This window comes from Capsicum annuum, chromosome 4 (genome assembly GCF_002878395.1).
Source record: "Capsicum annuum cultivar UCD-10X-F1 chromosome 4, UCD10Xv1.1, whole genome shotgun sequence".
In the NCBI taxonomy this organism is placed as follows: Eukaryota; Viridiplantae; Streptophyta; class Magnoliopsida; order Solanales; family Solanaceae; genus Capsicum; species Capsicum annuum.
This window is the reverse complement of record NC_061114.1, coordinates 231055922-231076928: the sequence shown is the minus strand read 5'-3', so window position 1 is coordinate 231076928 and position 21007 is coordinate 231055922. Positions and strand designations below refer to the sequence as shown.

Genomic DNA, 21007 nt, shown 5'->3' with positions numbered 1-21007 from the left:
TTGCTAGAGGCACTGATATACTAGTTAATAGTTAGTAGTATTTTCTAAAAATATATTTTTCACCCATCACTCAAACAATAAAAAATATTTTTCTAAAAAATAATCTCTACTCACCAACCAAACACCATAAAATATTTTCCACTCACCAACCAAACATGAAAAAATAAGTAGAAAACCAACTTATTTTTCAGGAAAATATTTTCCACGAAAACATTTTCCATCATACTAAACACACCCTTAGTCGGGCGCTTTTCTCTAGTCTAATTTCCATTTTCGACACATTTCATTTTATATAAATAATTAAGAAACTATAAATTAAAAAAAAAATTATCTTATTAATTCATTTCTTAAAAAACTTTTTGATGTGTGAGCACTTTTATAAAAAAATTAATTAAAATAATATATATAAAAAAAATTAGTTGATGTTTTTTCGATTTAGTAAGTTACCAATTAATATGAAACTGCTATGAAATATAAAGTAGAGAATAAAAAAAATGAAGAGAAAAGAGAGAATAATTCTTATTTCTCTTGACGAGTTTTAAAGGGGTAAAGAATAGAGCAAATTGTCATCTTTCAAATTTAGTGGGCATTTGGTTATGAAAACTAAAATTTTTAAAGTTGGAGTTGTGTTTGTCCAAAAATATAATTAGAGTTGTTTTTGAATTTTTGTGAGCGGAGAATATGGAAAAAAGTGAAAACAACATTTTCTTGTTTTTCACTTTTTCAAATACAACTTCGAATTGTATTTGAAATTCTCATGGCCAGACATCAATTTGGAGTTGAATTTGACATAAAGTGAAAATTATTTTCGAAAAAGTAAAAAAGATTTTATAACCAAACGAGTCTTATCATACATTGTTACCACTTCACTTCATGAAGTGAAGCATATCTCGTGGGACTAGTTTAACAACTTTTTATAAAAAAAATATTATTTCACATTATCGACCTATTAATATGATGCATTGGGATTCAAACTCAATATTTTATCCATATAAAGGCGTGTTTGACATAAATCAATAAAATTTCAACCTAATATCCGAGACTCTAACCCAATATCTTATCTTTTTAGTGCCATAAAATTTGAATCCATTATCTTACCATCAACCAATGACATAATATGTCAAAAGAGATCGAAATTGATCATTCTAGAGCCACTCAATGCTCGCCAGTTGAATCTTATTTACATTCATAAAAATTTCAGCACCACCTCAATGAAATAATTAGTACACGCAAATTGAATAAAATAAATCATGAGAATATCACATAAAAATTCTCTTCTCGTAACTTGATTTTAAAAGAAAAATAACTCTGAGTCATTACATCACAGTCTACTACAAATAACTGAAAAACAATGACTAGTTGAAATTATGTACTGTCTTTGTTTTTCAAATGAAAAGGAAGAATCTACTATATACACTTTGTAAAAAGTGATGGTATAATCCATGCATAATTTGTTGTCTCTCATTTAAATTACGCAATTGAAAAAATTAGAATTCTAAAAAAATAATTACCTGATAAGTTAATTAGCCTTTAATTTTTGATCCAATATCACCAAAAAAAACCTTTTTTTTTTTTAATATGGTTTTGTAAGAAGTGCAACTTAATGTTGAAGTAGAGAGTTTATGTTGATAATGTGTTGTGAAATAAAAGTAGAGAAGAAGAAGAATAGAGAGAGACAGAGATAGTAATTCTTATTTTTCTTGAGAGATGTCTTGGTGGATCGATAACAATGAAGGAAAACCTTTATTTATAGGGAAAAATTTTGCCTCAAGGTTTATAACTTTTCTATAAATATACATTCACTATATATGGTTATGAATTTAAAACATAAACTAATATTTTCAGAAAGATAATCAACTAATATGAGACGGATAAAGTAATGATAAAATTTTGATTAATTTGAATTTATGTCCAATTAAAGAAGCCTTCCTTAATAGAACTAATTTCACAATTTTTTTAATTAGGACCGCAAAGAACGTAAGTATTAATCGAATATCTGTTTAGGACCCAAAAAAATATCCCATTACACTCTTTTTGATCCTTTGTTTAATGTTGTGGTCTGTGACTCGTGAGTTAAGTGAATTAATAACATAAATGAAGTGCTACTTTGATTCGTTAACAGTTGATGATCAACCAATTAGACATCATGAGATGTTTAATCTTAAGCGAGTGAGTTGTTTGGTGGGACACGAGTTATTTCGAGTTAATTAATATTAAAAAAATAATTATCACGCAATTGATATTTAGATTAAATAGCTAACTTTGATTTGTATGTTTCGGGAGTTGCATACAAACCCTTAATTTCTGAGGAGGGGGGTTTGGTGGTGGTGGTGGGGGGGGGGGGGCTCTCTCTAATTCTGGCATATATATATAAAGCAAATTTGTATATGTATATACAATCTTTAGGTTTGTATATTTAGTACGACTGCATTAATTAGAAAAGGTTAGCTATGATGTCTCATTTTTTGTTATAAATTTACATTCACAATATATTGTTATAAATTTGTAACATAAACTATTATTTTTAATAAGATAATCAACTAATATGAGATGAAGAAAATAATGATAAATTTGATTAATTTGAATTTATGTCCATTTAAAGAAGTCTTCCTTAATAGAACTATTTTTACAAAATTTCTAAATAGGACCTCAAAGAGCGTAAGTATTAATCGGACATCCACAAAAATATATCTTATTACACTCTTATTGATCCTTTTTTTAATGTCATGATCCGTGACTCGTGAGTTGAGTGAATTAATAACATAAATGAACTGTTAACAGTTGTGATGATCAATCAATTAGACATCATAGATGTTTGTTCTAAAGAGGGTTGTTTTGTGGGACACGAATTATTTCGAGATAACTAATATTGAGAAATAATTATCACACACAATTGATATTTAGATTGAGTAGCTAACATTGATTTATATATTTCGGGAGTTACAAATCCTTAATTTTGAGGGGAGGGGGAAGGGACTCTGTAATTCTGGTCTCATGTATGTTTGTATTTATATACAAAATGAACTTCGAGGATCATATACATATCTATAAAGCGAATTTGTATTTGTATATATGATCTCTAAGTTTGCATATTTAGTACGACTACATTAATTAGCAAATTTTAGCTATGATGCCTCATTTTATACCTAAATATTAGCTATTTCTATAATTTTGCTACTAAACTTATTTCATGTTTTAAAACTCTAAAATTAATTCCTACTTTACATAATTCTTTAATATTAAAGGTAGTATGAGAAAAAAATTGTTACAACGCCAACATACTCAGTAAAAATTGACAGGAGACGTGTGGAGAGTGTAAAATGTCCGAAGATCTTATCACTATCTTGAAAAGGTAGAGAGATTATTTCGAAAGACCCCCGACTTAAGTGCAAATCCAGTTATAAAGAAGAGAAAAATAATGAATGAAATATAACAACTAACAAATAATAATGTAAAATCTGTGAGAAAAACAATACAACAATAACAAATCCAGTGTATTCCCACATAGTGAGGTCTGAGGAGGGTAAGATGTACGCAGTCCATACCACCTTGTTGCATGATTTATTGCGAATTTGTTTATTATTCATTGTGAGAAAAACAACAATCAACCATAAAACAGCATGATAATCAAAATAAAATAAATAATATTAATGATAGATAGCATAAGTAGGGATCGGCTCCACCTAAACATCTATGGCTAAATCCTAAGCTATCATATTACGGCTGGTGTACGATCACACTCCTACCCAACTAACTTTTTATTCTAATTTGTGTCATCCACATTTTCCTTTCTTATGTCATGCTCTCATAACCTGAATATGCGCCATGTCGAATTTAATTATCTCTTCCCAATACTTCTTCGACCTACTTCTACCCTTCTTCATACTAACTATATCTAATCCCTCACACCTCATCGTTGGAGTATTGACCCCTCGCTTCACCACATGTTCAAATCATCTCAATCTCACTTTCCTCGTCTTGTTCACCACGGATCTCACCTTATCTCGAATAACCTCAATCCCGATCCTATCATACCTAGTATGCCCACACTTCTACCTTAATATTCTCATCTTTACAACATACATCTTCTAACACATGAGAGTCGCCTCATACAATAGTATGATCTAACCACAATTACATAAATTTACATTTAGGTTTCGATGGTAATTAAGTTTGCTAATATGGTCAATTAAAATAAAATATCTAATTTTGATATAGAAATAAGTAAAATAAAACGAAGCAAATAATTTTATTCCTTTTTATCCATTTATCAAAAACAGAAAGGCAAGAGAAAATATTTATAGGACGTGTAAATATGGAAAACGAAATAAATGGTACTCCACTAGGAACTCAACGTTTGTCCTCCCCCCCCCCCCCCCCCCCAAAAAAAAAATAAAAAAAAATGAAGAAGATAATTTTACTCCATAAATTACGTGGGTTATCCAGATAAAAACAACATCCATAATAAGTGAATTACTAAGATAAAATATATTTATTAAAAATTGAAAATTAAGAAATAAATTAGATATTACTTTATATTTTTACCATTTATAATCAGACATAAACTATTTTTTAAAACCTAAAATATTGATCATATAACTACTTTAAGAAAATAATTCAAAATAATAAGTAAATTGAAACAATTAAGTTTCTCAACATTTATCCCCCCAAAAAAAGAAAATAATTTTACTCCATTAATTACATGGGTTCTTCGGATAAATACAACATCCATTTTAAGTAAATTACTGAGATAAAACACATCTACTAAGAAAAGAAAATTAAGAAATAAATTAGATATTACTTTTTATATTTATCATTTATAATCAGACGTAAATTATTTTTGAAAATGTAAAATATTGATCATATAACTACTTCAAGAAAATAATAAATAAATAACAATTAAGTTTTTTTTTTTTAACTCATCTAAAGGTAAGAATTTAAGTTTTGTTGCAGATTATCTATTTAATTTTTACGTAAATAATTGATAAATATGCAATAGCAAATATTTTGGGCACAGTAAATGTCAATGGAGGGTAATAAGAACATTTCCAACATTATTCTTGATTTCGTCAACGATTCAGATGATGATGATGTATTAAACTATTGTGCAAAGTGTGAATGGTCCGGATGCTTTTTTTACATTGAGCTGTTTCTAGTAAAAAAGAGACGTGTGGTGTGTCGTCAAGCAACAACTCCTTTCAAAGGCGTGTTTAATTAATCTTCTTTGGATTGCAGTTGCATAGGCATGGCGTTGATGGCGGAGAAATGCAGAGTTTGTGTAACTGGTGCAGGTGGATATGTGGCGTCATCCCTACTGAAGCTTCTCCTTTCCAAAGACTACATTGTTCATGGCACCGTTAGAGATCCTTGTAAGTTTTTCCACTCTTTGCTCTTCTTCTTCGTTGTTTTCAAATGAGGGATGTGGTGATAGGCCAGATTCAAATGGAGATTAAAGGAAAGAATTGACCAACCAAAGTGTATAAAAAGGGCTGGTAGATGTAGACAACTGATGTAGTAACATTTAGGATGTAAATGTTAGGCAGTAACTGCTTTCACATTTATGTATATAGCTTTGTCTGACTTGTAGGTGCCTAGACTGATTGTGTGCTCCTTAGGTGTATTGGATTTGGTTGGTATGGTAATATTTCACAGTTAAGCCTCAATTCCAAATTAGTAGTTGGATCGCATCAGTTATAACTATTTCAATCTATTTGAGATGAGGAGTTTTTAGAAACTATCATAAGGCAGAATATAGCAACTCAACACTTACAATCACAATCTGCATCTCTTTTTGCAATTAAAACATCTCCTTTTTTACTATCTGATGAATTTTCAATTGACTTATAGTAATAAACTGAGAAATGAATTGAGCATGGATATAAATTGCCGTTTGTTTTATTGGTGAATACCTAGATTTTTGAATTATTTTATAGCTGATTCATCCTTGACGGATCTAGGATTTCTTAGAACATGGGTGAACCACTAAGGAAAGAAGGAAAAAAATGTATTTAAAGGGAATGGATCCGTTCTCCTTTGGATAAATAACTCAGCATTCAGCCAAGTGCATCATTCAACCCTTTTGGAGTAGGAGTGCCAACAGATCATTTTGGCTCAATTCTAGAAAATATGTACATGAAATTTCTATTTTAGCGGAGAGACCACGGGTTCACGTGTACCACAATTTCTATACTAAATTCGCCCTTGTTTATCCTCCTTTTTGTTGAAAACTGTGAAGGAATGCCAAAAATCTTGTTCCTTGAGCGCCAAGAAACCAAAAGTAGCATATTTCGCATACAGCAAATGTGCCCGAATGGGAAAATTTTTGTTCTAGGTTACTTACATGGTATAATAATTAAATTGAAAGTTTTGTTTTAGTTTGTGTTTAAAGTTTTTGAAGAGGCCTCTTGTAAATTAATTTGCAGCTAGTGACAAGTATGCTCATTTGAAGAACCTTGACAAAGCTGCTGAGAACCTTAAACTCTTCAAGGCAGACTTGCTGGATCCCGACTCGCTTGCTGCAGCCATCAAAGGATGCAATGGAGTATTTCATGTTGCTAGTCCAGTTCCTCCAGGATCTGTACCAAATCCCGAGGTATGAATCTGCTATGACCTATTAAATTGTTTCCTGTGACCATATCGAGAGAGCAAGGTTCTCTAAAGATCTTAAACAAAGTAAACTAATAAACCAACAGGCCTATGAATTCAAGGGTGTGACATTTTGTTTAGTGGTCAATGAAATGAATGCAAACCTTGAACCAGGGTTCAAATCTCAACAACAACAACAAACCCAGTGTAATCCCACCAAGTGGGGTCTGGGGAGGGTAAAATGTACGCAGTCCATACCGCTACTTCCGAAGAAGTAGAGAGGCTGTTTCCGAGGGTTCAAATCTCAGTAGGTACAAAAAAGTACCTGGTGATTTTGTCCATATGGTTAAACCTTGGTGCAAAGTTACCTGGTATGGGTGCTAGTGGGAGGTGGCACGTATCAGGTTGAATAGTCGAGGAGTGCACAAGTTGGTCCAGACACCATGGTTCTTTAAAAAAAATAATCGGCCAATGAACAGTTTCTATACATGTCCACATATTTAGATATACCAGCTTATTCACTTTGTTGGTATTAATCACATCCTGTGGTTTCAGTTTGTAAATCTTTAGACGCCAGTGGAATCTTTATGAGCAGTCTAGGATAGTGATCTTTAGCACATGGTATTAGATGTCAGCAAAAAGAAAGTAAAACTCTTCATATGTTCAATGTCTTGATTGCAGGTTGAACTTGTTGAGCCTGCAGTAAAAGGCACACTTAATGTTCTGAAGGCATGCTCTGAAGAAAACATTAAGAGAGTTGTGTTTGTATCTTCGGTTGCTGCTTCTGTCTTGGACCCCAACTGGCCGAAGGGCAAACCGATGGACGAGACTTGTTGGTCTGACAGTGAATTCTGCAAAGCAACTAATGTAGAGTTTGTGAATTTGACTTCTGTGTATATTTAAGATTATTAGTCATGTTTCTTACATACGATACATAATGTTGGTAAAGTAATATATGATCTGTATCTTGGTTACTTAATTACTTGAGCAGTGTGCTGTCTGATTGACTTAGTTTTTATAATATAAATTCGGATTTGACTCTTGAGTGCTTATTTTGCTAGAGCAGCTTCCTATCTGATTGCGTTTTGTGGTTCCAAATGCATGCAGAACTGGTACTGTTATTCTAAAACGATGGCTGAGAAAGAAGCTTGGTCATATGCAAAGAAAAGTGGACTAGATATGGTAACTGTGCTCCCAACACTTGTTATAGGGCCAATGTTGCAGAAGACAACAAATGCCAGTAGTTTGGTTCTCATTAAGCTACTGAAAGGTACCAAGAAACCATAGTTATACTTCACTGTTTTAGTGTTTCTGCATCATTTCTTCTACTTCTACATTTCTGCTTGCATGAGTTGCTTTGGGAATAATCAGAATTCACTTTTCCCCACAAGCTTCTTAATTGTTTTTTCCTTGTGAGCATGCAGATTGTGTTTTGTTAAATTCTTTGTTAATGCCTGAAGCTGAAAGTATCAGAATGATATATATGTATAACTTAACAAGTCTCATATATGATTTTTGGTTATACAAATTACTTGGTGGTTGACTATAAAGCAAAAGATCATTGAAAGTAAAAACAGTGATGTCCACTTATCTTTGAAGCATATTAGCTAAGCTGCAAGTGGAAATTTCTAGAATATTATTTGTCCATGTAGATCGACTAACTTGAATCCTGAACTGTTGTGCAGCTTTGTGATACATACATATTACTGTGGTATTTATGAGACCCTATTTTAGGTTTCTTGTAGTTTTTCATGCTTAATATATTGGTTAGCGGTAGCTAGGACCTTTCGTCCATTACAATTAGATAAATTATTATTTCAAATTCGACTAGTTAAGAGTTCTTCCTTTTGTATACATTCACTTTATACCTCAGATGCTTTGGACAACTGCCTGAAACCCCTCTAGCTTGAAGAATTACTTGGCACAATCATTTGATATGACAGAGAGACAGTATCAGTTCCCCATTTCCCTTTCACGTAAATCACTGAAGTTGACTTCCTTATTATATGTAGTATAAAAAAACAAAAAATATAAGAGAAAGAATTTAAGTTATGTGCTGTATAGGTCGATTAATGTGCTGCTGTATAGGTCATTTGATAAAGTTTAGCAGGCCTGTATGTCATGGTTCTGTCAGAAGCATTGCTCAGGTGCTTTTTTGTCATCCTTCTACTATAGTGTTTCCAGCATTGCTTTTGCTATGGATTCTCAAGTGTATTGCCTCGTTATATAAAGAACTCTGGCTACTGTGCACCGACAGCTACTGAGCTTTGTGTTTGATGGTAGTAAAACAAGTTGACCTATTACTATTAGTTATGGATATTATAAATAACTGGTTCAGAGTCTAGGAATATAAGAACGTTAGCTGAAATAAATAAAGTTTCACCTAAAGAGCTATACTCCACTCCTCCATACCCATTTTTCTATTTCAGTACGAACAAGGTGTTTGCTGTTTCTCCATTCACCTTGAAATTTATTACCTAAAAGGAGCACAAGAACTTAAATATTATATCAGCTTATTTTTGTATCGTCTTAGTTGCTTTGTATTTTTTGTTTGCTAAAGGCTTCATCTGTTGTTTCTGTGCTTTCATGTATATGGATCCATTGTCATTGTTTTTCCTTTTTTCGCTTGAAGTGATTGATGTTCCTTCCTTCTCTCTTTGTGTTGCTGATACAGAAGGATATGAAGAGCTGGAAAACAAGAGCCGGTTTACGGTAGACGTACGTGATTTAGCTGAAGCTTTGCTGCTAGTATATGAGAAACCTGAAGCTGAAGGTAGATACTTGTGCGCGGCTCATACAGTGAAATCAGAAGATTTAGTTGCCATGCTGAAGAAACACTACCCCATCTACAACTATCCTAAACGGTGAAGTTCTCTGCTTTCCATTTTATGCTTCTTTAGTGGGAATCTAATGTCCAATTTCTTGTGTCTGGTTTAAGAGTTACAGAAAGCTGTTTAGTAAACTTGGTCCAATTGATTAGATGTATTGATAAGTATTAGAGTGACAACCTTGCCCAGTAGTGATACTGAGTCTTTTGGGCCTAAGACTACATGGCTTTAAAATGTGTTACCCAAAGATATGCTTGGATAAATCCATAGAACCTACAGCCCTAGGCTCAAATCGGACAATTATCACTCGTGGGTTGTACTCGATCTTACACATAGAAGTTCCTCGTTTATCTAAAATCTGCTGTCTTAATGTACGTTATACATTGCAGTTTTACCGATGTGACGGAGGATACAAGTTTTTCTTCAGAGAAGCTGCAGAAGTTGGGTTGGCAATATAGGCCACTGGAGGAAACTCTAATTGATGCAGTTGAAAGTTACAAACAAGGGGGCTTGCTGGATTGAAGAAAAGGAGACATGTCAAGTTGACCTTATTCCCTATTTGTAATACTTTGTGGTAAATAATTGCTCTGTATGTCTTCCGAGTTCATACTCTTGCAAACTAGGATCTGTAATACGGCCTGGCACTCTGGAATAAGGTTATACTATACTATACTATACCCCCTTTTGTTGTGTTATTGCTCTCGGTTGGAGTACACCGTACATACTGCTCTCAATTTGTGTTCAAGTTCGACCTTGTATCTTTATGAGAATGTAGCTTTGCTAGCGCGTTTTTAGTGAAGGTGCTTGGCAAATTTGTCTAATGTTGGTGAGCTTTTGGACATTTCAATGTGAACAAAGTATTTAAGCTGAGAATTCGTATGCTTATAACGTTCACAAGCTAATTGTCAAGAAAATGAAAACCAAGACAAATTCAAGAAACTTCCCTAGACAAATCAAGACAAGTAAATACTGAAGTTGTGGAATAAACATTACTACACTATTAAACAACTGTTCATCCAAGTGATATTACAAGTTGAAATGTAAAAGGATTCAAGTTGTAAGTTGCTATAGTTGGCAAATACTATATAAGAAGGGGGCCAGGTGGGGAAGTGTTGGAATGAAAATCACAAATAATAGGGGCTAATATAAAGTGAAAATTGATAAAGAATGACAAATAGGGGAATGCTAAAATATGATGAACACAGAGTAGGACCATCAAACAGCCATCAGAGAGTGAAATGATAAAAACCTCTTATCCTTAATTAAATATCAAGTATTTTGAGCATGAAAACGAACTCTCCTACAATAGGGGTCAAGTTGGAGTTATAATTTCGCCAACTCATTCAACATACCCAATAGCTTTAGCTCATATTCTACTGTTAGTAAACATATTAATTTTTTATTATTTACAATCAAAATATTTCAGCTCGTTAAACACTTCGACTTATATAAATCATATACCACCTTCAAAACTTATACTCCATGTCGCGTTAAAAATAAGTTAAGAGTGTTTACTTACCGATTGAAATACTTACTTGCCCAGCTGGCCAAAGATACCTGCCACTGCCATGCTAGATAAAAAGAGAGTATAAAGCCGTTAACGAAATGTAGTATTTTGAGTGTGTAATTAAAAAAGGATGATGATTGAATCACTTGCTTCTTCTCCTCTTCTACTACTCTGTTTTTCTCTCTCTCCATCATTTCTCCCCAATTCCAATACTAATTCTTCTTCAAAATCAATTCAAAAATCCCTTCTTTTTTCACTATTTCACTTCTTAGGATCCACCATGAATTCTCATTAGCCTTTCTCAACTTTTTCACTCTCTCTCTCTCTTTTTTTTTGCTCTTCTTGTGTCATGATGACCCAGTTTCTTCACCTTTTTACCCCACCCACCACCCCTTCTTCTGCTCTCTTGTACAGCTGATCCACCCCTTCAAAACCCCACCTTGACCCCCCCCTCCTTCTACCTTTTGACCTACTCTTCTCTTCTTTTTTTTTTTTCACCTTCAGTTCTAGGGTTTCCTTTTCTTTTCTTGATCCTTTGTGTTCCGCCCTTCTTCTTCCTGCTCTAGCTCTTTTCTCGAACACCCTTTTATTCTTTTGTATATACCGTTAGATTCTCACCATCTTTTCTGCCATTTCTTTAGGGGTTTTGCTGGGGTTTTCAGTGGATCAGCTTTAGTATAACGTGAATAGCTTCTGTTTCTGGTCCCCCCTTAGTTCTCTCCTGTAGCTTGTTAATCAAATTGGGTAGTGGGTTATGGCGTATCAGCAGCAGCCACCACCAGTTCAGGGTTCAGGTTCTTCTGCTGCTGCTGGTGGTGGGGTTCCATTCTTTAATTCTCCTTTTGGGGACACCACCTTCACTAAGGTCTTTGTTGGAGGTCTTGCTTGGGAAACTCAAAGTGACACCCTCAGACGATACTTTGAGCAGTTTGGTGAAATCCTCGAGGCTGTTGTCATCACTGATAAAAATACTGGCCGATCCAAAGGCTATGGCTTTGTGAGTACCACTTGTTTACTCAATTTGAAAAGAATACAGCTGTTGTTTTCTTTTTCCTTTTACTGATAAAAAAAATTGCTTCCTTTTTGAAGTTCCGTCTTTGTCTATATAATAATCTCACATATCTTTTACAGCTAGGTGATATAACATCCCTTATTTAAATTGCCTGCCTTTTGTTAGTTGCTAAGCTGCATCTAAGAATTTGGATAACTGAATGACATAATTTCCGCATGGTATTTCTATGGAGGGTTTAGGTGACTTTCCGGGACCCTGAGTCCACCAGGAGGGCGTGTGCTGATCCTGCTCCAATTATCGATGGGAGACGGGCAAATTGTAATTTGGCTTCGTTAGGGCGACCTCGGCCTTCTGTGCAATTTGGTATTGTAGCTTATTTTGGTTGAATGCTCTACTCTATATTATATGAAGTGTTACTGGATGGCTTGTTTTTCCATCACTTTCAATTCTATTTAGCTTGTAGATTGTTTTTCTATTTGTGCACATTTGCATGCACTCCCAGCTAACACAAGACAATGTGTGATCCATCTTAAGCGATCATGTGGTGAAGATACTATTGAGGTGGTGAAATGGAAAATTGAGGGAGAAAGGTGAGAAAGTGCATTTATATTGTTACAAGTAAAACAATTTGAGAAGGTAAGCCTTAGGATAGATACACAGTGGTGGAATGACGATGGTTGGAGGAGTAATAAGATGCTAGGATCTGGAAAATAGAGTTGAAGTTCTGTATTGTGATAATGTGTCATTAAACTGAAGTAGAAAATGCATCAGACATGTCTGCTTTTTGGGGATTTTGTATAATTTAATTTTAAAGAGACTGTGGTATATGGTTTAAAATGAGAAATAGGTCTGCTTGATCAGACGACTGAACATCCTGAAGTGCACGTGCTCAATAACTCTGCTTCAGGATGCTTTTTAGTCTTGTTTCCTGAACTTACAAGAATTCATCCCTCATCTCGAAGTGACACAATGATCTTTGACCCTTCAACAACTTCCTTGTTTGGTGAAAGGAAATGGCTACTTTTCTTGTAACGTACCATGTGTTGTATGTTTTGTGGCTTGGCCCTATGCTGTCTACCTTCGTGGTGGAAGGCGGAGATTTTTCTTCTACTTTTCCAAATTGATTGTGTAGAAAAGAATACGTTGCTGCACGCTTATCAATTGCTTATGTGACCTTTTGCATAATCGATGTGGAGAGCTATTTCCTTGGCTTCTCTCTAACACATTGATAATCTTCGATATGAATAGCTGCAAAGTTCCTTCATGGGCCTTTTATATGAAAAATTGTAAAACTGCCTGAGAATTGTTGTAAAAACATCTGTAAGGATCACCTCTTTATTGAAGGTTCCTGTGAATGACGATTCTTAGCTGGTGTTGTGTTTGGGAGAGATCTCAGATGAGAACCTGTTAAATTTAAAATAATGACACCTAGCCGTTTGATAACTTTTTGGGGCACGTCCTACCCTGCAAAAGGGAAAGAACCGATAATAGAAAGGATGCTCATTCTTTGAAGGGCATTAGCTTACTTTCACTTTATTTGGTACAGGACGTCTGAGGTCATCGACACCATTTCCACCAGGTCTTCCAGTTGCTCGGGGTGCTTATGCCGGAAGCTTTGGCTACCAGCAACCAGTTTCTTATGGCTACCAACAAGGCTTGATGTATTCTCCCTATGGGTAAGCTGTGTGTCGCAGGCATGCTTACTCTCCACAGTTGCATATATTCGGATGGAAAATGACTTTTTGTAGACTATGCAAGCGTTGATTCTCTTATGGTTTATAGTAGAATCATCGATCATAGAGGAAACATGCAGATAATTGGCGGTTATCCCCCAAAAAATAAATAATCCAGATAACTGGCATAAGGTGACAGGAAGGTTCAGTTAATTAAATTAGATGCACACTGCCTCGTAATTTTTTGCTATCAATTCTTGAAATGTCATTGCATTCAGGATTATAATTAGTTTGTGTGGAAAGGGCCAAGTTTGATTCCGTTCACTCTTTAGTTTCTTATTTGCATGCAGAACTAGTAGCTTCTCCCTTTTTACTGATAAATAGCAAAAAGTTTCATCCTATTCACTGAGAGAAAACCATGTTACTTCAATTTGCTGACTTTAATTTAAAAATAGTTAATATAATATTTTAATTGACAGACCTATGGACTTCATGTCAATCAGTCATTTGTTAGTACATTTTATCACATGGAGTATTTGTATGTACTGCATTTAAAAGCACAACTTTTAGAAGGTACAGTTACCTCTATATTACTAATGCAGGTATGCAACATATGGTGCGGATTACGTTTATTCTCAGGTTAGTAGCACTGCATATATGGAGACATTACGATATATCCCTTTCTTTTTGCTGCAGTAAAAAAGTTCAAGTGGCCTTTTTTCTCTTGACTATGAGACTCAATTTTGATGCATACTGTAATTTTATCCTATAGGGTGTTTACAATCCTTATGGTGGTCAACAGTACCTACCTGTATATGGTGTACCTGGAACTGTTAACACAACAATGTATCCTTACGGCCAGCTAAGTCAGGCTGTTCCTGGAAGTCACGGTTATACGACTTTGCAGGGTTATGCAGTGCCAGGACATCAGATTCTTCAGTTTGGTGGGCCTGGTGTCAATGCAATGACAGCTTCATCCATTCCAACTATTCAAGCACCATACCAAACAGGCAGATCTCTCTTTTATTTGTGTCTTATATATGCATGCATGGTAGCCTTGCTCATCATATTATCATTGACATTAATCTGCATTCCAACTTTATCAAGACGTCTGACGTCTAGAAGAACAGCCTCTCTACTCCACAAATCTAGGGGTAAGGTTTTGCGTATTCCCCACCTTCCCCAGACCCCATTTGTGGGATCACACTGGGTATGTTGTTGTTGTCTGGCATCTAGTGGGACATCTATATCTGTAGCCTCAACTCCAGTTCTTGCACAAGATTGCAAGTATAAAGTTGGCAGTATCATAAAGCAACTATTTTTTATTTTTAGGTGTCGGAGCGCCTGTTACACCACAGCCACAGTTCATACTACCTACTCATTCTCCTCAATTTATGCAAGGTAGCGGTTCTGACCAAAATGCAGGGTGAGATTTTATCAAGGTAAGTGGTAATTCAGACCTGACGGATGAAATAGCCGCGACGTATTTGCTTCTGCAAGCTGTTGATGTCTGTGTTCTACTTATATTAGGTACTAGATTGCAGCAGGACTAACAGCAGCAATATTGCTACTTGAGAGGCGGGCTTTTAATCTAGCCTTGCAAATTGTTCGTTTTGCATTCTAGAGGTACTAGATTTGGCTTTATTTCCTTTGAGTTGGTCCATGCTCCCCCTCCCACCCACCCACCCACCCCCACCACACACACACACAACCACAAACACTCCCTCCTGCCTCTTTATCGTTTTTCCTTGTGTGTGTTTGCGGGAATGGGGGTTGCTCAATTGCATTTAGGAGGTAATGTGAGGACCAAAACAGAAAGCAGGTCCCTAAAAAAAAAAAAAAGAAAGCATCATTGTAGTGCTTCTTTCTTGGTGGACCGTCTTTGCCTGATTAAGAATGCTGGGTTTGTGCTAACATGTTACCTTTTGTCTGTACAAGAACTCCCAAGATGGTTTTCAATTTTCATTAAATGCTTGATGACGGTGTTTCTCAAAAAATGCTTTTTGCAGCCTACTGTGCCTGGCTGGTTTAGTTACACAACACATCGGATGGAGTTGACAGATATTTGTTAGTTCTTTCTCGTTGTTGTGTTCATCTTGCTTCGTGCATATTGGATTTTTGAAATGGTTAATAGTAGTGAATGTCGTATCCTCTTATCATATTGATTTTAACAATCTTTTATGGCATTCAAGGAAGGTAGTCTCTTTCATGATAGTTCAATGTACTACTATTTTTCATTTGGTGCCAGCTTATATTTGCATTAAGCATTTGAATACATTTAAAGGTCCTTTCTGTGGTAAGCAGTCCTGTTTCAGTGCCATTTGCATGTCATCAATATGAATTGAAGCTGCTGGAGAATCAATGGAACTCTGAAATTAATCCTACTAATTTGATATGCAGCCATTTTTAAAACAAAGAAAAAGAAACTAATAGTAAGTAGTGAATGTAGATTAGGGAAGATATTTGGACTGCAGCAAGGTTATCCTTCTCCTAGATATCGCATTTAAAAAGCTACAAGCCTTTTCTACTATCTCTGTTCTTAACGTCATTTGCCTTGATGCAGGTTATAAAAAGTCGTACTCACCATGAGAGCTCAATGTCTGAGTCGCTCCTGATGATTGAGTGAGAAACATGGAAGTCGCGGATTGCACTTCCTTCAACATCATGTACCTAGGGCCCCCTTGCATTCTGCTGGTGTCGGGATAACTGGCAGAGAGTCGGTGTCGTCATGCATTGGAGAGATGCTGGAATAGGTTTCCGGCTCCCTCCCCGTAGCAATAAACTTTGTAAAAAAATTCATATCAGAATCAATCTATGATTCTTTTATAGTCAAAAACTCCCGGAATACGATTCTGGGGGTGTGTAGATAAGTCATCACTGCGTTGCGTGCTGGTGCATCAAGCACCGTGTTTAAAAGGATTCTCAAGTCTTGTGCATAAAACAAACAATCTTTAGTCTTAAAATTTCAGTTTCATTCTGTAATTTGAATGTTTTATTGATGATTCTTGAAGCAAGAAGCTTCGGGTTCATACCAAGGTTGGTGACATACATGACCATTTTGGGTGCAAAGCAATCTTGCCATCCTTCATTTGTCTTCATCTTGTTGGTACAAGAAGAAACTTGGTGCAGATTTTGCAACTGAACACTAAGTTTTTCCATCCATGCCAATGTCTCAGATGTTCGTACTTGTGTAACAAAATGAATTTGTTTCGACTTTTTTTTCTTCTTATTTTAAGTGTGTGTGTATGTGTTATTTTCACAAGGACCGCAAATACACCTAGATCTTCTCTAGAATTAACGGTTGGTTTGATGGCCAGAATTATTAGTGATGTGTTGTTAGTCACTCCTAGTTCTTTTTCTTTCTACATAAAATGATGGTTATGAAATTTTTTAAATTGCAAAAAATAAAAAATAAAAAATTTCATTACGTGGTTAAATAATTAGTAGGTTTAAGCACTAATTGAATGTTGTAAAAATATACAAGTATGCTTAAAGTAGTAGTAAACGTGTTCAATTACAATTTACATGGATGTTGTTAATATAATCTAAGTAGTAAATGTATTCAATTGTAGAAGGCAGAAGCAAATTTGTTTTTATTTTAAAACACTATTCTCTGAACGAACAAAATTACTTAATTAATAAAACGTGAAAGTCATTTAGTGGATTTAATTTAGATGCAATAAAGTCAGGTCAGACATGACGATTATAAACGTCCTCGAAATAAAAATTATAGCTGGAGCTTAGTATAATACCCATAATTCCTGGGAAATATAATAAATAAAACAAACCTTATAATTTCCCAAATTAAGATGCAGGGAGAATATTGGTGACACTTGTCCAAATTCTGTTAACTTTGAACATGGCCGAATCCGGCGAAATCAACCCACCGGCACCTAAACCCAACCCTGAAACTACCTCTCCGCCACCGGCACCGCCGCAGACAGAGCCACAGACACCATTACTGCCGCCGCCGCCGCCGCCACCACCGCAACCGGGATCCTCCCAAGCAAAGCGTCCCCAGCAACCGGAATCCTCCCCAAACCCGACGACCCCTTCCGCCACCGAATCCAAAGACAAAGACGTCACTCCCACCACAGCCATATCCTCCCGCCTTGCTGAACCTGAATTCGTCTATATTCCCAGCTATTCCCGTAAGTCCCCATCTACTTTTCACCTCACATTTCTGTATTTTAGGGCGGAATTGATATAGGTGGATTCATGTAAATTGATTAATTGGATGTTTGGGTGTTGTTCTTTTAGGTTGGTTTTCATGGAATAGCATTCATGAATGTGAGGTTCGCTTTCTTCCTGAATTCTTCGACGGAAGGTCACCTTCTAAGAACCCTAAGACATACAAATACTGTAGGAATACAATTATTCGTAGATTCAGAGATAACCCCACTAAAAAGATCACCTTTACTGAGGTTCGCAAGACCATTGTTGGAGATGTGGGTTCAATTCGTAAAGTTTTCGATTTCTTGGAGACATGGGGTTTGATTAATTACACTGCTAACACTTCCAAGTCTCTCATCAAATGGGAAGAAAAAGAGTCAAAATCAGCATCTGCATCAGCTTCGCATAATGCTGACGCTAATGGAACTTCCACTGATTTTACTGTCCCCAAGAAAAGGGTGTGCAGTTCCTGCAAAACTATTTGCAGGATTGCTTGTTTCGCTTCTGATAAGGTGATTGCAACAGTCTTCCACTTTGCAGTGTTTGGTTTATCTTGTTTTTATAAGTTAGAAGGATTATTTGGTATCTAACTACCTTTTGAATCAAGTTTGGATCTTTTAACTTCTCCTCAGTTGATCATGCTTACGCTAGCTCCCTAAATGGCAGTTTATTTGAAGTGTTGCTAGGACTTGTTTGCTATTGTCGAATATAAGTTTTCCTCAATTTTGTCTGTTTAAATGCAGTATGATTTGACTCTTTGTGCAAGATGCTATGTTAGTGGTGATAATAGAGTCGGTGTGAATAATTCAGACTTTCGGCGAGTTGAGATTAGTGAAGAAGCTAAGACAGATTGGACGGACAAAGAGACTTTGCTCCTTTTAGAAGCTCTTCTGCATTATGGTGATGATTGGAAGAAGGTTGCTGCGCATGTTGGTGGCAGAAGCACGAAGGAATGTGTGGCTAGATTTGTGAAGCTTCCTTTTGGTGAGCAGTTTATGGGCCCTCTTGAATCTACAGAAGTGGATAGTGAACCCAAGTCTGAAACTATGCATCCTCAGTCCAAGAGAATGCGCCTCACTCCCCTTGCCGATGCAAGCAACCCAATAATGGCTCAGGTACTGAGTCGAATTTCATAGTAAATGGAAGTTTTAGGACGCTAGATATACATGTTCTATGTAGTACTGTGGACCATGAATATCAAACGGAAACTGGACATCAGTTGAGTGCTTGTGCATTAAATTTGTACTTGGATACTTTGCAAGTTCAGTCGGTACTCTGCAAGTTCAATGTAGTTGCTGAAGCAATTCCAATTTCTACACGATCAAGGAAACTTCGCTTCTCATCTGTCTTTGAATTTTTTATGTAGATCTAGGCCATTTTGCGTCCTTATTGATCAAGAGTCTTTTGGGCTGCTGATTTCTTGAAGTGGACAAATTTATTAATTAGGTCTTGAGTATTAGTCAAATCAGACCTCAATTGATTCTTCTTGTTTTTGAATCTTGCCACAGGCTGCTTTCCTCTCTGCTCTTGCAGGAAAAGAGGTTGCAGAATTAGCAGCACATGCCGCTGTTACAGCTTTGTCTGAGATTGGAGCGGGAATAACCAAAGGGAATCTAGGATCTCTACTCGGTGGTGCAGAGGGGCAAGGTATCAGTCACCACTTATTATTTATTTTGCTTTCAACAGAGAAATCATTAGTACTGCAAACTGTTAGAAAATTAAGTTGTCAGCTTCTTAAGAAAGGAGTTTGTTTAAAGTGAAATCTGATACGATTCTTGTCTCTTGGTTTGTGCTATAGTATTAGTGCATTTGCAACATTAACTAATGTGTCTTCTTGGTGCATTGTGGGCTACTTCCTATCTGGGAGTGTGACATTAACTGTTGGAGTGTAAAATGATAAGGTCCATGTTAACTAACATCCTCGTTTTGCCACTTCCGTATACAAGTATGTTTTCTGAAATTATTATCTAGCCTCTGTGTTCCAATAGGATTGGCGGATATTAATACACAAGTAATTTAGAATGATTAACCTACATGAGAACTTCATCGATAAGAGGCTTCTGCTTTTCCAATATTGATAATTTGAGTGTTCTATTTCTTGTGTTTCTGAATACCAAAAACGACTTGATCCTTTCTAGATGCTGAAGAGTTTGGACTAAGGGAACTTTGGAAAATTAGGGGAACATAAAATGAGCATCGCCACAGCACCCTTGATTACCATTTTCTTTTCCTTTTTGGTTTGGTACTCCTCCCTAAAACAGTACCTACCAAAATCCCCTTCCCACTCTGGGAGCAGAACTGGTTTCTTGATTTTTCACTGTTCGTACTTGTATCTTCAATGAACTTTTGGTAGACTCTCTCTACTTGCAAAGCCAATAATCTCCCTTGTAGCAGAATTGTTGGCAAATGAGGCAGATCTTCCAGAAACTACGATAAAATAAAATAGTGAGACGGAAGATGAGAAAAAAAAATTCTTTTCCAACTTAATAACAGTGAAATCATGCTTTAAATGACATGGTCTTATACGATGTAGAATCGGATGGCACTTCCAATAGGTATGGCAAGGATATCGAAAGAGCTATTGTTGAAGCAAGGCCTCAGCTTGAGAAGGAGGCACTGGACCTGGAGAGAGCCGTCTCCGATGTGGCAATTGAGGTATACTCCCACATGAAATTCAGTGCTAAATATTCCCAAGTTCTATTGACGAGTTCAATCAATTTTCTGAATGTTTTACATGTTTGCTTTCGCGTTGTACAGACCAAGGAGGTTGAGGAAAGAATTGCTCATTTTGAGGAATGTGATTTACAGATGGAAAAGGAGTGGCAACAGCTGATGCAGCTTAAGAACCTGATCTTCATTGATCAACTTACTTTGCTGCTGAATAAAGCTAGTGCTCCAAAAACTGGAGAAACTATTGGGGAGGAGGTGATAGATGTTAAGGCAGAATGACAAATCCCTTTAGCATAATATGGTCTCTCTTAGTTGCTTACCAATGTAGTGGGATTTAGTATTTGTTAAATATTAGGCAGTAGCAAATTCAGAGGAATCATATTGCAGAATTAATTTGTTTGGCTGCTAACCCCATATTTCCTTCCTTACATGTTGTATTTCCCTTGGTAGAACTTGTAATTTACATTTTTTGTTGTGTTCTCTTTAGTAGTGTAAACCGATAATGAAAAATTCTCCCAGTTGGCTAATAATAAGCTCTTCGTGCTGTTCTCTACTCTTT

General features: G+C 35.8%; 3 protein-coding genes across 4 annotated transcripts; all 3 read left to right on the top strand.

Annotated features, from left to right (window-relative positions):
• Nucleotides 1-5038: 5038 nt before the first annotated feature.
• LOC107866761 (cinnamoyl-CoA reductase 1) lies at nt 5039-10108 on the top strand. Its single transcript, XM_016712724.2, has 6 exons — nt 5039-5369; nt 6423-6592; nt 7267-7452; nt 7693-7855; nt 9260-9449; nt 9803-10108. The coding sequence occupies exons 1-6, from the start codon at nt 5246-5248 to the stop codon at nt 9933-9935; spliced, it is 966 nt and encodes a 321-aa protein (XP_016568210.1). The 5' UTR covers nt 5039-5245; the 3' UTR covers nt 9936-10108.
• An 802-nt stretch (nt 10109-10910) lies between these two features.
• Nucleotides 10911-16674, top strand: LOC107866763 (RNA-binding protein 24-B). Of its 2 annotated transcripts, XR_001673014.2 has the most exons (8): nt 10911-11917; nt 12172-12295; nt 13479-13608; nt 14208-14244; nt 14378-14615; nt 14938-15047; nt 15136-15231; nt 16169-16674. XR_001673014.2 is itself a non-coding variant. In XM_016712726.2 (7 exons), the coding sequence occupies exons 1-6, from the start codon at nt 11675-11677 to the stop codon at nt 15033-15035; spliced, it is 870 nt and encodes a 289-aa protein (XP_016568212.1). In that variant the 5' UTR covers nt 11023-11674; the 3' UTR covers nt 15036-15047; nt 15136-15234. The 2 variants fall into 2 exon arrangements, 1 of the variants encoding a protein (XP_016568212.1); XM_016712726.2 differs by lacking the exon at nt 16169-16674 and having other exon boundaries at nt 11023-11917; nt 15136-15234.
• Nucleotides 16675-17264: 590 nt separating this feature from the next.
• On the top strand, nt 17265-21001 carry LOC107866762 (SWI/SNF complex subunit SWI3B). Its single transcript, XM_016712725.2, has 6 exons — nt 17265-17756; nt 17866-18290; nt 18522-18893; nt 19287-19425; nt 20312-20433; nt 20536-21001. Exons 1-6 carry the CDS (start codon nt 17465-17467, stop codon nt 20725-20727), a joined length of 1542 nt encoding a protein of 513 aa, XP_016568211.1. The 5' UTR covers nt 17265-17464; the 3' UTR covers nt 20728-21001.
• Nucleotides 21002-21007: the final 6 nt, after the last annotated feature.

Excerpts from the sequence above, each read along its gene's own strand:
- LOC107866762 (XM_016712725.2), top strand. The coding sequence starts at position 17,465 with ATGGCCGAATCCGGCGAAATCAACCCACCGGCACCTAAACCCAACCCT. Across the intron at positions 17,757-17,865 it reads CTATATTCCCAGCTATTCCC|GTTGGTTTTCATGGAATAGC; the intron begins GTAAGTCCCCAT and ends TTGTTCTTTTAG. Across the intron at positions 20,434-20,535 it reads TCTCCGATGTGGCAATTGAG|ACCAAGGAGGTTGAGGAAAG; the intron begins GTATACTCCCAC and ends CGCGTTGTACAG.
- LOC107866761 (XM_016712724.2), top strand. The coding sequence starts at position 5,246 with ATGGCGTTGATGGCGGAGAAATGCAGAGTTTGTGTAACTGGTGCAGGT. Across the intron at positions 5,370-6,422 it reads TGGCACCGTTAGAGATCCTT|CTAGTGACAAGTATGCTCAT; the intron begins GTAAGTTTTTCC and ends ATTAATTTGCAG. Across the intron at positions 6,593-7,266 it reads GATCTGTACCAAATCCCGAG|GTTGAACTTGTTGAGCCTGC; the intron begins GTATGAATCTGC and ends TCTTGATTGCAG.
- LOC107866763 (XM_016712726.2), top strand. The coding sequence starts at position 11,675 with ATGGCGTATCAGCAGCAGCCACCACCAGTTCAGGGTTCAGGTTCTTCT. Across the intron at positions 11,918-12,171 it reads GATCCAAAGGCTATGGCTTT|GTGACTTTCCGGGACCCTGA; the intron begins GTGAGTACCACT and ends TGGAGGGTTTAG. Across the intron at positions 13,609-14,207 it reads TTGATGTATTCTCCCTATGG|GTATGCAACATATGGTGCGG; the intron begins GTAAGCTGTGTG and ends TTACTAATGCAG.